General features: G+C 41.2%; 1 protein-coding gene and 1 gene segment (V, D, J or C); one reads left to right on the top strand and one right to left on the bottom strand.

The window, feature by feature from the left end:
• Positions 1-741: 741 nt before the first annotated feature.
• On the bottom strand, positions 742-12,120 carry slc1a8b (solute carrier family 1 member 8b; the record flags this gene model as incomplete). The annotated part of the gene is made up of 11 exons (XM_080042433.1): positions 742-888; positions 1,456-1,606; positions 1,706-1,840; positions 1,937-2,131; positions 2,299-2,532; positions 4,069-4,168; positions 5,866-6,079; positions 6,197-6,239; positions 8,587-8,802; positions 10,701-10,780; positions 11,956-12,120. 11 exons carry the CDS (start codon positions 12,118-12,120, stop codon positions 742-744), a joined length of 1,680 nt encoding a protein of 559 aa, XP_079898559.1.
• A 150-nt stretch (positions 12,121-12,270) lies between these two features.
• LOC307261659 (immunoglobulin lambda constant 1-like) lies at positions 12,271-15,309 on the top strand. The segment is given in 2 exons: positions 12,271-12,352; positions 14,987-15,309.
• Positions 15,310-15,431: the final 122 nt, after the last annotated feature.

Here is a 15,431-nt window from a genome sequence, read left to right as displayed (position 1 = left end):
TGAAGATGATCTAAATAAAAGCAGACACTGACAGGACAGAACTTACAGAAATTATTTTATTAGAAAAGGTGATCACATAATTAAACGCATAGGTATAAAAACACAAATGAACATCCAACTAGCATAATATACATAATAAAGTTTCTTCAATTTCCAAACGTTGGTGCATTATCTAACACAGACAAAGGTTCACTTCAACAAAAATATGTACTCCTTGTCTTTATCGCTTTCAGTTTATATTCAAGTTGTTCAAGTTCTCAAAATTGTTTAAAAAAAGTGAGATCGTGTTAAGGCAACTCAAACCCTTGGCCGAAGTTTAAACCGGAAATCAAACTCCATGCTGTGAACCTGTCACTGATGACTGGTAAACAATAATTCACCTAATGTGTGTTGTTGGTGCAACACATTACAATGGCTAGTGATGCTGTTAGTGTCGCTTTAAAATTTAAGTTACACGTGGGAGTGCATTTTCTCATCTCCTGCATGTCTCAACTGAGGAATAAGCAAGAGCACATGCATAAATGAAGTTCTCTTGTTCTCAGCATGGCACAGGCAAAATCCGTTTTATCGATAAACTGCCACCACAATGATCTGCGTCATTGGGCCTCAGTTCTGAATGAGGACTTTAATCAAACTGGAATTTTTTTCCGGGCCTCATATGACGTTCCCTTTTGTCCAGTGAGGTGAATCTCTGTGCTGTAGAAGGCATTATCTATTTGCTGTCCATCCTGTAAACGTCTGTCAGACTTGACAGAGGTTGTAGTTGCCCACGGGTCTCTCCATCACGGTTTCTCCATCCACCTCGTACACGTAATCGCAGCGATTTGTGATCAGAGGAGCATCGGACATCGCCACACTCTGATTACCAAAGGAGATTACTGTGTCTCTCTGTAGGGAGGAAGCCACCAAGAATATAGTTAGTTCAAAAGCGAGTTCATGTCAGAGGTTTCAATGGGGTCAACGAGTTTAATAGGATTAAAATAATTAATGACAGTTTACGATGGCTTTGTATTATGTGCATACACAAATTGTATACAAAATGACTACAATGTATCAAAAAAGATAACAATCAATCAACCTTTATTAATACTCAAACGACTCTTAGGTTGCCCTCATTTGCAGTGACGACTAAACTTAGAGTTGGATAAATCAAAGGTCAGGTGCCACTGTTCGAACCACATACACACACACGCGCACACACCAGACAGTCCTGATTAAGCAGATTAATTTAGGATTTAGCCAATGCTCTAAGTGTGGCAATGTGGGTGGATTTAACACTGTTGTGCCCACCTTTCTGGGTGGATTTAACACTGTTGTGCCCACCTTTCTTTAGATGCAGCTGCCTAGTTTCAATGTTGAGATTACAAGTCTTAGGTATCTTAACTTTCTGGGGGTTTCATTCTTCACACACACATAAGCAATTTGACTTGATGAAATAAACACGGTTCTACTCACCCTTTGAGTGCCACCTAAGTTAGTGGTAGCAGTGATGTCACCAGCTGAAGGTTTTCGACCTGCTTTCTCAAAGTCCTTCTTGCATATATGAGCCATAATGCCAGCAGCTAAAGCATCGCCAAGAACATTGATCATCGTCCGGAACCGATCACTGGGAATTGGATGGGGAAAAAACAATTTACACATTGCCTCAATAGACCTGCTGAGGCTCTATACAGTATAGTATGATCATTATATATGGAGGACTCACAGAACCCAATCGATGGCCACAATCAGCGAGATGTCAGCAGGCGGTAACCCCACAGAGGTCAGCACAATCACCATGGTCACCAGACCTGCTTGAGGTATCCCAGCTGCCCCGATGCTGGCTGCTGTAGCCGTTATGCTAATGAGACAAAAGAAAAAATATGTATCATTTGGATTTTGCCCAGAGGTCTTATTATAACTGTATAAGGCCAACAAGCTCACTGTTTATTCTCACCTAATGGTGACCAGCTGACCAAAGTCCAAGTCATACTCATTGACCTGAGCAATAAAGATGGCGGCCACTGCCTCGTACAGGGCTGTCCCGTCCATGTTGATGGTCGCCCCCACCGGAAGCACGAAGCGAGCGATCTGCCGGTCCACCTTGCAGTTCTCCAGGAGACACTTCATGGTGATTGGCAATGTGGCTGAGCTGTAGAGGAATAGAACCAGGTAAAGGGTACCCAATGGGTTTTGGTCTCAAAACACGACCAACCACAAGTGGAATGTTGTCCTTACAAATTATATTTTTAAGATTAGAACTATCTACATCAAGCGTGCAGGTGTGTTTATTTATTTATTTATTTATTCTTATTATACCTGGAGGACGTGGCAAGCGCAATGACAAGAGCCTGCAGCAGACCCCTGATATATGTGAAGGGGTTTTTGCGGGTGAAGAAGTAGTAGAAGAGAGGCAGCAGGATGAGGCCGTGCACAAACAAACCGGACAGGACCGTGATGAAGTACATGCCCAGCTTTTCTCCCAGGTGGGCCGGGTCGTGCATATCCAGGATCTTCCCGGCCACGAGGAACACAATGCCGAAGGGGAAGTACCTGCATGGAGGAGGAAGAGAAAATGTAAATGTTTTTTTTGTCTTCTGAAAAGAACAAACTCTGTCAGTAACGAGCTGCATCAGGCTCACAGATGGAGTTTTATTACTCTACAACATCTATGCCTCAAGTATACATTATTTACCCTGTGATGCACTTATTCATACACTATAAGGCCAAGACGTGTACAGATCCTTCTTATGAAAATACATATTAATGGGCAGTTTTGCTTCTTGGCACTTTTTCAAAGTTTTGGTTGGACCCAATCTAGCCAATTAAAGCTGGGGTGGAGGATTTGGGGAGAAAATGGCAGTTGGAATAGAGATTCGAATTCAAATACCTCGACCGCTCCACTTGTTCTCTTTGGTCCCTCCCCTATGGTCCCTCCTTGACACGCTCTACACCATCAAAGGCGTGCCAAAGTGAATGGACAGTCCCAACAGCCAATAAGAACAGAGAATCGGAGCCTCGCTCTGATTGGTCAAAGTGTACAGCTCGTGTTAACTTTGACCAATCAGAAATCATATACCCCAGCTTTAAGGGAACTGTCAATGCTTCAGGCACTAGTACCTTGGTTATGATCTGGTTTGTGGAGTGGTCATGTTTTGAGCAGATAAAGGGTCTTTCGGAGTTATACAGAAACCTGGATAAGAAACTTATCTTGGCTTTGAGAAACTTTGATGAAGATACCTGGAGTGCACTGCTAGAAACCAGGATACTGTGACATTTAAACACCATATCTCAAATCAAAAACAGGCTTGGATTCAAAACCAGGATAATAGTGCACATGATAATGTTAATTATATTTAAGCACGCTTCCAATATTATATTATATTTTTCACATACATGTTCTGTTTATTATACAAACAAATATAATTACATATATCTTGGGTTTTGTTTTCAAATTCCTGGATCTCGAAACTTTATCACAACATCTCGGGGGAAGGCTCTTTCCTCCTTTTAACTTGTCTTCCTCTGCACAAAGCCAGGCCCATAAACAAAGGTTTGCTGAGTTTGGCTGGGAAGAGCTCGAACGGCCTTAAATCTGCCTTGTCCAACACCTTTAGAATTATTAAGAACACCAACTTTAAGAGTGAGCCTTATCTGGCCATCAAACAGAATCAGTGTCCAGCCTCGCTAATGCTCTTGTAGCAGAATGGGATTAAATCCTCCAGGAGCGTGGCGGCTGTTACAGCCGCGGATTAAATGGCCATGACTTTAGAACGACAATGTTCAAAAATTTGATTTGTGGTGGCTACGGTCCAGGTGGCCACAGTGTTTTCTTGAGTGTCCACAATTGCAACCAATAGTCCCATGTAATAATCCTATTCATGGAAGCACCTTTTTGCACAATTTACACAAATGTAATCCATTAGTGAACTCCCATGAGAAGCAAGGACACTTCAGACGCCACCTGTGTTGCTGTGTGAGATTTATTTTTAGCTGTAGTCTGTTTCTTTTCGAGGAACTGGGTGTGGCATTTGTTTCTTTTTTGGGATGTTTGTGTGTGACAGTGTGTGTGAGAGAGTACTACCTTACCACATGGCAGCATTAATAATCTTCATGACGCACTCGTTAATACACTGGCACACGTTGACTAGCGGTGCTCCGCGCTCCCCCATCTTCCCCAGCAGCAGACCTGAGAACAGACGGACCAGTCACATGAGTTTGACGTTAGTAATTAAGGAAAGACGATTAGTGATTCAGGGTTTATATGTCAAAACATACAATGGGGGGGGGGGGCCCTTAGCTCAGTTGGTAGGGCGTCCCCCCCATGGGCACCGGCCAGCAGTGGACCCGGGTTCGATTCCAGCCAGTGGTCGTTCTCTGCATGTCACTCCCCTCTCTGCCCCATTTCAACTCTGTCTCTACACTATCAATAAAGCATAAAAATGCCCAAAAAATATCTTAAAAAAAATAAATAAAAAAAAAACATATAATGGGAACCATCAGACTACACTAGTTAACTGTGTATAAAATAATTCAACACCACCTCGACCAGCTACAACAGTTTAATGCTGATTATACATTAATGTGTATGAAACTTCATCTACTGTATATTTTGCTGTTAACTATATCTTACTTTATTTAAGTAAATTACAAATACTACATCACTTCAGCAGACTTCAACTGGCCATTAATAAAAGGTTGAAGTTGAGAATTTTCTGATAAAGAAAATTGGCTTGTTATCCACGAAAAGACAGAATGTCATGTTGGAGCATGAAAAACAGCAGCCTGTGGGACTTTTCACAACCTGGTAGCAACCTAAACATTGTTATGGCTTTTCATGTAATGAATGCAATAACTGCTTCTCCTGATCTACAGTATATAAAAATCAGTGAATATCTCCTCACATACGCTACGTGTGTCTGTACTGAGTGTGCAGCGTAAGCTCTGTAAACGGGCATTTTTGCTAGCTACAGTGGGCCCCCTTTGTTTACATACCCATTTACAGAGCCTAGGCTGCGTATTATTAGTCACACAAGGTGTTTCCCAAGGTACTCGGCCCCATCCTCTTCATCATCTACATCCTCCCCCTCATTCAGTTAATCTGTCACTTCCACCTGGACACCTGGACTTCCACTGCTATGCCGACGACATCCAGATTTACCTTAGCACCAAATCCCCCCACAACCTCCCCCTCTCCCAAATGGACTCCTGCCTATCCGCAATTAAGACCTGGATGCAATTTAACTTCCTCAAACTCAACAGTGATAAAACCGAACTCCTAGGCTCCAAATCTGCACTCAACAAAACCACCAACCAACCCCCCCACACTCACCACTGATGGAACCTCAGTCTGCCCCTCCCCCCCAGGCCCGCATCCTTGGTGTAATCTTCGACCCCACCCTCTCACTTGAGCACCATAGCTGCCATATTGTCAAAACCAAAATCAGACCCACTCTCACACCCCCTGGTGCTGAAAGACTCATACACACCTTAATTTCCTCCTGTCCTTCTTACTGTAATTCCCTCCTCTACGACATCAGCCTCAGCTACATCAACAGACTACAATTGGTTCAGAATGCAGCGGCCCAGGGGGGACTCGTGGCCTGAAACATCTCCACTGGTTTCCTGTCTCCTACCGGATCACCTATAAAATCCTGGTCCTTACCTTCAAAACTTTGAGTTTCTGAAAAGCGCTTTATAAATTCAATGTATTATTAACACTGGATTTTTTTTCAGCACACACACATGCAGCGGATCCTGAGAAGATATTGACCAATTTTGTCAACAAGCTTCCTCCAGAACGGCTGACTTCACCTTTTAATGAATAATGGTTTTGGTTTTGAGATATTTTCTATAATATAATGAGATGTCGTGTGATTGCCTTACCCATGGTCGCCGAGAAGATGACAATTCCCAGTACGTTCATGCCCTTGCTGGTGCTGGGGACGATTTTATACTTGATGTCTGGAGCTGGGGTGATCTCCAGGAAGACTGGGTGTCCCAGTTGGGGGTTGTGATAGTCGGGCATGACGTATACATAGTTGGCCTGAGAATCCTTCGCATCGGAGTTCTGAACAATAGGAACCAGGTCTGTTCGGTACTGGAGTGAGATGAAAGAGGACAAACACAGGGAGCTGTTAATATGTGGGGACTGAACATTCAGTAAATGGACAGTGTTATACAATCCTTTGAGAGTTTCAATCCTCCGTCCACTCACCTGCTGAAAGGTTGCTTCGATCAAATTTGACGGGATCATGTTCCTGTAGAAGACAGAAGAGAGACATTTATCAGATCACATGTGTAGGGAAATATCAAACAATTCAACATTTATGATTGTGTGTTTTTCTTCTTTATTTCCTGAAGACCTTTTTTTCTGGTTGTTAAGGGCCAAATATCCACCTTAACCATGGAAACAGCAATGTACAAAATAATCCCACCACAAAGATAATTAAAGCTGGGGTATATGATTCCTGATTGGAGTCAAAGTTAACATGAGCGGACACTTTGACCAATCAGAGCGAGGCTCCGATTCTCTGTTCTTATTGGCTGTTGGGACTGTCCATTCACTTTGGCACGACTTTGTTGGTGTAGAGCGTGTCAGGGAGGGACCGTAAGGGAGGGACCAAAGAGAACAAGTGGAGCGGTTGAGGTATTTGGATTTGAATGTCTATCCCCAAATCCTCCACCCCAGCTTTAAGTAACTGTTCAAAAGTTTTTATTGGCACAGCAGATGGAGTGTGCCCAGGTTTCCTGTTGATGTTCAAATTTCAAAAGGTAGTATTCAAAGCTTCAGAACAGTTACTAAATGGACCTAAAAAAGTTAGAATTTTTTTTGTGCTGTTTCCATTAATCAGTTTGATAATTTAATAATATTGTGCACAATAGTATATTCTGCATTGTTACTATTTTAGTATATTTTCTGTTAGTTGGAAATGCGAGTCAGCGATTCTGGAGAATGCTTGTTGTCAAAATCAGTGAATATCTACTCACAATAAGTGGAATTATTAGTAGTCAGACCTCTGTTCCTACATGCGTCAGTGTTAATTTTTGCTATCATACATGCAACACAGGAAAGGCAACAAAATAAAACTCCAACAAAACCAGGTGTTACCCTGTACCCCAGCAAAGAGAGGCCTCCGCATGTTACCTAGATTGCAGATGCAAGAGCACAGCCAACATCATGTACAGGCCCTGTATTTAGACAGCATGCGTCAGTGTCCCCGTGCCCAGCGACCTTGTCAAACACGTCAGAGGAGCAGAGTGTACACCAGGCATTTGGCTCAAAGCAACAGACACGCACCTTCCACAGCTCAGTAACATAATCAGGTTTAAGGAGAAGAAGGTATAAGTGGATCCCTGACATGAATGACTCATGTAAGCCCGAGCACACACACCAAACTGCAGGCTTTGTCTAACGCAGCATCACATTTCACAAGGACCTTAGAGTGATCCTCTAAGCCTTGCAGGGTTAGGGTTAGGAATCACATTAACGTGTCTCCCTATTCTGAGATGACTCTTGGCCGTATATAGTGACACTGCAACTATTTGAAAGGCACATTTTTCATTTTCTTCCCCTCTCCTTTGTGATTTCTAATTGCTTCCCCATCAACAAAATACTTTGCGTTCTGATTTTGTTGTATCATATGTACTTACTTATTCCAATTAATTGCCATTTTATTCGTTTCATTGCAATGGAGTTCACTAAACTTTAGAATTTTTTTTTACTTTACTTGCAGAGGATTTTATAATTTCTGACCTCCCATTGATTAGTGGTGAATGTCAGCTTCAAGGATCAAACTGATCCCTCGGATTAGGGAGCGTCCTGTTCCTGTGAAAGTGCAGGGAGGTCAATGGTGAACTACAAAGTGGATATTGTGCTGGAATTAATTGGTCTGTACTGGTTTCCCCTAAGGTTAAAAGGTCAAAAGAGATAAAAATGCATTAGACAACAAATCCTAATCCCGGAAAACTGCAGCCATTGGAGTTCCATGTCCGGAATGTCCTGGTAAAGGGGGCTTTTCTCGGACTTATAGGTTAGCCCTTGTTCCTTTACCTTGACACAATGCTGTATAAGCTGCTTTAACAAAGAGCTAAAGAGGAAGGAAGGAAGGAAGGTCTTAACAGTGCTGTCTAGAAGAAGAGACCCCATACAATTCAGTACCCGTATTCATTGTCAACAGAGGATTAACCCTGTGTGATTTAGAAGGTGATCCCCTGAGGTTTTAGGTGATATATCTCAACATGTACTTCATGGATTGGTACCAAAGTTTGTGTGGACATTCACGGTTCCCAGATGATAGATCGTGATGAATTTAACCCTTGATACTTACTCTGTTTACGTGGTCATTGCAAGAACGTTAGCATGCTGAGGTCAACATTAAGCTAGGTGTATCGATTTGCAAGTATACTCTGATAGACACTGATAGAATGTCACGTTAAGAAGAGTATTTTAGAAGAAGTATATTGAATCATGTCTGAGGTTACGCTCAGAGGAGCACATAGAGCTGTTGGTCACCCTACTACAGTAAGGCAGTGGTTTGCATGGCAGCATCACTGTGTTCACTAGGCCTATGTATCAGTGCAATAGCCTTCGTGTGTTTTACTAACCTGATGAGGTCCAGCAGAGCGTCGGCAGAGGTCATGACAGGCCCTGAACTGTGTAGGTGGCCATCTTTCTCTGAGCCGGTCCCCGGGTGAATGATGAGCACCAGCACGATGCCGACGATCACAGCGATGAAAGTGGTCCACAGGTAGTAGGTGACGGTGAGGACTCCCAGCCGGCCGCTTGCCCTTGTGTCCATGGATGACAGGCCGGACATAAGACTGGATGGGAAAACAACAAGTGTTTGATTAACTCTGGTTTAAACCGTGAAATACCCAGTTTGAATTCATTGAAGTAGGTTACATGAGTTAGTTATAATGCAACTTCAATAGTGCAAAAAAGAATGAATGATTAGTTAGTTTGTTGATTAACAGAAAATAGAATGATTTTACATTGGTAATGGGTTAATTATTTTGGTAAACAATGGAGTAAAACTTACTTTTGCTGGTTACAGTGTCACAATAAATTAATTTGAACATTTGTGACATTACATTCACTAATTCATCAATTATCAGTTATCTGAAGTTTTCTTATGTTAAAGTCAGCCTGTTAATAACTTTAAACTGAAGAGAGATTTAACCTTCCTCCTGTGTTAACTTTCTGCTACCATCCATGGTGTTAGCGGGTCGGTTTCGACCCGTGTCTGAAATCAGCTGTAAAAAACACTAAAAACAATTATCTATCATCCTTTTTGTTTCTCATCTCTTGGTTACCTTGTTAGGATCCCTTATCCATGAAAATATTGTTTTTAATATTTTTGGTGTAGGCGGCTGGGCCTTTTTTTTGTCAGTATGCGCCTCAATTTCAGTTTAGAAAATGGTAAAATGAACCTTAAGAGAATCATATATATAAATATTTGGTTGTTGTGTTACCTGATTATTACTGAGGGGTATGAGAACACATTTCTTAACAAAATGTGTTTTATTTATTTTTTCATATTAATATTATTGACCTTTTTAACATCTATGGTGTTACTGGTCAATTACGACCCATAAATATTTATTTCAGAAAAGAGCAAAAAAACTTTTATTTCAGCATTATACAAACACACAATGAAAACCAGAACAAGTCACAATACAAAATATAGATTTGTAAGGTCAAATAAACAACAACCAATCAACAAATCAAACCAATCAAAATCAATTACCAGCTCCAAAACTAGTAAAAAGAAACAGAGTAAAAGTCTCTGTGTGCATGTGTATGTGTGTGTGTACATATGTGTGACAAAAAGCAACACTTTAAGTGTTCTTTGCAGAGATATTTATTGCAGGTAAAGCACAATCCGTTTATCTTTCTGTCCTTAGTGCTTCGGCAGACCTGACACCTCTTATTTTTAGAATCAGGTGGCCATTTTCACCAAAAACATGATCCAGAACTTGGCTCACTGTATATCTCCTAATTTTTTAATACTGCAAATTGGAGATGTGCACTCTGCAAGTCACCAACTCTATACTGAATGGACCTCACATGTCTGGATAAGCCCGTCTGTTTGTTTCGCTTTTATGCAGGTATAAGGGCAAACAAAGTCAAAATGAGAACCCCCCCAGAGCTCACATGATTGGGAGAGGAGCTGACTGTCATTGTGTTGGCTGACAGTGCACTTATGATTTCAGTTTTGGCTCTAGTTATTGTTTTTTACATCTTATTCTATAACCGGGTCGAAAACGACCCTAACACCACCAGTGTTATCATTTCCATCAGAGCATTTTATAATTAAGTGAAACATTTTTAATTTGTTTTATTTTGTTGAAATAGAGGTTCCTGACAAAGTCAAGAAATCTTGATGCAATAAACAAAATGTAAGTGGTTCTTTTATGCATTTGAAAACCAAAACGGGTCGGTGGCGACCCTAACACGAGAGGAAGGTTAAGAGGTAGTGATTTACCAAACCAGATCTAAAGTTAGGGTATTGTCTGAATGAATCTTTGCAAGATGTAACCTAGACTGCTACATTAAAAAAAAAACTTTGAGGTCTTCAGATAGAATAAAATACAAATATTTCTCAATAAAAACAATCTGCATACACTAAATTAAAGTTTCCAATGAAGAAATGCAATTAAAAACGTTTCCTCCACAATTCCAGGTGATGGTATTCCTATGATTAATTAATGTATCTTACCTGGAGGTGATGAGTGGCAGAATCAACATCTTTAACATTCTCATGAGCAGTTCTCCAGGGAAGGAAAAGTAGATTTTAGCCTGTGTGTGAGAGAAGAAGCAAACCATATTTGTAGTTTACCATCATCCTATAAAGACAAAATAAACATCTGGCAACTGAAAATAATTTTCATGATTCGTGTTCACACTGTTCAATACAAAGTACATATGTATGTGCATAGAAAATAAAAACATTTGTCATGCTCCTGAATGTAATATAATTCATATTAATAATTCATTCATTTAGAGGTTGAAATCAAACACAATCCTCTTTTATTTTATTTGTTTGTATTATGCATTTGCCTCATTTCAGTGTACCTCACATAGTTACTGTCTTTAAATTAGATTAAACAAACAGATGACATTGTTGTCCACATTTCCAACCCACAGACAAAACATGTGTGTGGGTTGGAAATGTGGACAACAATGTCATCTGTTTGAAAAATCAAAACAGATGTGAATATATTCGATGCTATTTGTTTTTCACAGATGCATGGGATAAACACAGATATCAAAACAGGTATCACCTTGAACTGATATGATCCATTTGATACCAAATAGCTGTCTTTTTACACATCCTGCATTTATGAGCAACATTAGTAGTCCATTGGCGTTGTGTTGTTGTTTACCCGGTGAATGGAAATCTAATATTCTCTCTCTTTTTGCTCTGATTTTGATCTCCACCGACTACCGAGGCTCTTTAGCTGCTAAATGCTCTAGTATGCTCAAACTGGTCCCTCACTGTGTGTGTAAGGTGAAATGTTAGAGCTATGACACTATGAGAGCAGCAAGGGTGAAAAAAAACAGTAAATGATGTGCCATGAAAATGAAAGTCAACATTTGCTGTAAACTGCATAAAACTGAGGGGGACATCATATATCATTCTCTGTAGGGTTCATCCTTACAAGTGGGTCCACTCACATACAAGTAGGCCTACTCAGATGATCTATTATTATTAACAATAAAAAGAAGAAAACTTTCCCTACAGCCTTTGACCTTTTGTTCCTTGTTAAACCTGCTTATATCTGCACCCACTCACTCTCACTATGACATAATTGGCTTTACTTACAGCATTAGAGCAGAAGTAAACAGGACGACTGGCAGGTGCGTTGCCACACACACTTTAAAGTGTTCTATGTGATATTATGGAAGGCGGTAGGTCACAAAATCTGCCACATTGCCTTCTGTTCAATTTCTATTCCATCGGCTCTGCATACCTGTGTGGACAGGTTGAAAGACCTGAGGACAAATCCCAGCACGCAGCCCGTCACCACAGCGAGGACCGAGAGTGTCAGCAGGCCGTTCCTTTTGCAGTAGTCCTTCAACCAAGCCCAGACCTTGACCGACACCATGCTCTTAAACATTTTCTTCAACCACGCCATCGTGAATCAGGCTTGGTCCGTCTGTGAGTCCCTGAAACCTCCCCCCTCCCCCCTGAGCGACTACAGGTATCCGAATCTCCTGGAGAGTGAGGTGGATCGGTCTGTCTTTACCCAGAAGGTCCGAGGTGAGGTGGACAGTTGGCGATACAAATGATCAAATGTAATGTGGCCCCGTCTCACACTGAGCGGCTCATCCAGTCTGAGAGAGGACGTTTTGACCAACTGATTCCTGGTAAGGCATTGCCTAACAGGATTATCCCTGTTGCACGCTTACAGAGCCTCCTCCACTGCCATTCAGGCCATTCTCAAGGAGGCTAAAGACCAGACTGCAGCACTGATAAGCTCCTTCAAATATATATATAGCTTGTTATGAGTTATTAGTACTACTACCCAGCTCGAAGTCATCCCATTCATAAAGCAGATGCTTGACATTTGACCTTTGTGACCTGCATTCAGCTCTCATTTGGACGATTCCGATCTTCACCTGAGAATTTACAGAAACTATGGTGGCCTTCAAGGACAAGAAGCTAGATACTAAAGGCGGCATCATTCACCACTGCCTTAAGTCTTTCTGCAACATCAAGGGATGAAGTAAAGATGTGTTTAGTTGTTCATTCAATAGTACTACTAATTCTTCGTCTTCCAACATGTGCATTTCAGGCGGACACTCCACTAACGTGTAAGACCATGTGTGTCCGTTGTGTGCCAAATGGTAGCCTACGCTAACATGTAGATATAAAAGGCTCATTCTAATTTAATAATAGAAATAACTTTTATTTTCAAGTGAATATACACTAATTAAAACATACATGGATATTATACTCCATTCCTACCCAGTCTTTTCTAAATGAAGACACATATTCCCTTTCCACAGTGCACCTTTCAATATAATTATAACAATTATTACATGGTTAGATGACATTGACTCACAAGAACAAAATATTCAAAGGAATTATAAATATAGGGGATGTAAACAACTGTAAATAACCACGGATGTAAATGCTGCTCTCTAAGAACATATAATGTGAAAGGGCAGGATTATCAGAGGCCAAAGGAAGGACACACACATCAGTGCCCCGGTGCTGACTCGTGTCCAGAGATCTAACAATGGTGTCAAGGCTTTGTCGTCTATCCGGAGATCAGGGCATGCTCTGAGAAGCGGCAATGTCAAGATATTTTAGCTGCTCAATAATGCCTTGTTGGCACATAGAAGCAACCTTAATAAACTCAGAGGCTCTCGGAGTGAACTTGAACCCTGAAAGCTGTTGTGGAGAATATGTTTGCACTCTTCTCTCGAGGATACAAATCAGGCGTTGTACACTGTGCATTTTTTGCTTTCATTGTTAATTCAACTAAATTAAATCTCTAAAAGGCAGATCAGGTTGATTTATATACTTGTATTAACAACCTAAAGGAAGAAAGTAAAACATTTTTTAAACATAGTGCTAATAGCTACAGCACTAGTAAAATCAACTTTTCAGAATCATGGGATGCATTGCAGGAATTTGTCTAATCAAGCTTGTTGTTTGCGTGTCATGTTATTTCTGCAGTAGACCTGTGTCTGCTGACGTCGCTGTACCAGGAACATGTCCAAATTTGACTCTCCGCTGTCCAACAATGTATGTCAATACGTCACCTGTAGCCAATCCAATAACAGTTAATCCTTGTCTTGAACAATGCACGCAGCAAGATCAACGGATGGCTCAGAAAGGATAGTGCACTGTGTGAGTGGCATGTGTCTCTGTTTCTCGGTGAATAAATGTTCATATAAATTGTTGTGTCAATCCATCAATTAAAATGTTGGAGTTATTTTACAGAATATGTGAAGACTTTTGACCTGTGTTTCGCGCTACAGGAAAAGTCAAAAGATTAGATCAAAGGCACAAGTTGACATCTCAACCAAATGTCAATGCAATCCATCCATACGTTATTGAGACATTTCAACTGAAATCCTGAACTGGCAAAGTGCTTGTGGCGCAAGATGTAAAGCTATGGGATCACTATAGTCGTAGGATCTATTGTCTGCTTTGTTGCTTAGTGAATGAACTTGAGCAACAGGCCAGTGTCTAAATGAAGATGGTGATGAGTCATGATGGGTTTTGATGTGTTCAAAAATCCATTAGTAAAGTGTATATAACGGTACATATTCCCCTATTAAATGCAATGTAGCTACAACTACCAAAGAAACTTTGTACTCTGTTTATATTCTGAAAGTAAATAGTTTTACACTGAGACTTCTTTCGGTGGAGAATGAACATGCAAATAAAAGTTTCACTACCGCAATTTGTGTGTCTTTTTGTCAAGTCTTTTTTGTTCATTTTACCTAAGACTGAGAGATGCAGTACAATATTCCCTTGTTTCAATGCGATTATGTAGTTTAGTGTAAATGTGTATCCTGTGCTTGGTGATGTTACTGTCAGCTCTGTGTTCACTGGTCTGTGTCAGAGTCTCTTCCAAAGATTTAAAATCTTACGTGGATTCCCGTTAAACACAAACATGGTTTTATCAGTAAATGCAGCTCTTCTCTGTGTTCACGGTTCATTCATTTTACATGTAGTGAAAAGGAAGTGAAAGAGACAGATGACAAAGGTTTCAACTGTATTCACATGAGCGTTTCAGATCAGTCAAAATGATCACGAGTTATTCTCTGTGACATGTTATGAAACAAATATGAAAATATCATCAATAACCATTATAAATGAACCTAATTTACCCTTCAATCATGTGGCTGATGGACTGATGGATTTATGAGTGAAACAGCATCAAAAAGTATTCTCTTAATTGAAACGAAAAACAAGAAACTATCAAATAAGTAATATTTCTTCCTTCCCAAACCTTCCCTCTGGTTCCCCTCTCTCTCCTCCAGTGGGTGTGGTGCGGCCCACCCTGAGCGTCCTCCCCCCCTCCACTGAGGAGCTGCAGCAGGGCAGTGCCACACTGGTGTGTCTGGCCAGCGGGGGCTTCCCCTCAGCCTGGAGGCTGGGCTGGAAGGTGGGGGGCAGCAGCACCTCCTCGGGGGTGTCACACAGCCCGGAGGCCCCGGGGAGAGACGGCCACTACAGCTGGAGCAGCACCCTGAGCCTCCCTGCAGACCAGTGGAGGAAGGCGGCCGCAGTGAGCTGTGAGGCCAGTCTGAACGGACAGAGCCCCGTCACTCAAACCCTGGACCCTGACAGCTGCTCAGTGTAGACACACAACAGCACTGAGTTTCAGACAAACAAATACTGTCTGCTGTACTGTAGGTCTGTTTAATTAACATGTGATCTACTGATGTTCTGCTTTTCTTTTCTTATACATTCATACTTCTTCAC

Source organism: Ammodytes marinus, assembly GCF_949987685.1.
Source record: "Ammodytes marinus genome assembly, chromosome: 15".
Classification (NCBI taxonomy): Eukaryota; Metazoa; Chordata; class Actinopteri; order Uranoscopiformes; family Ammodytidae; genus Ammodytes; species Ammodytes marinus.
Note: the sequence above shows the minus strand (reverse complement) of the source record. Positions and strands in the feature narration are given on the sequence as shown.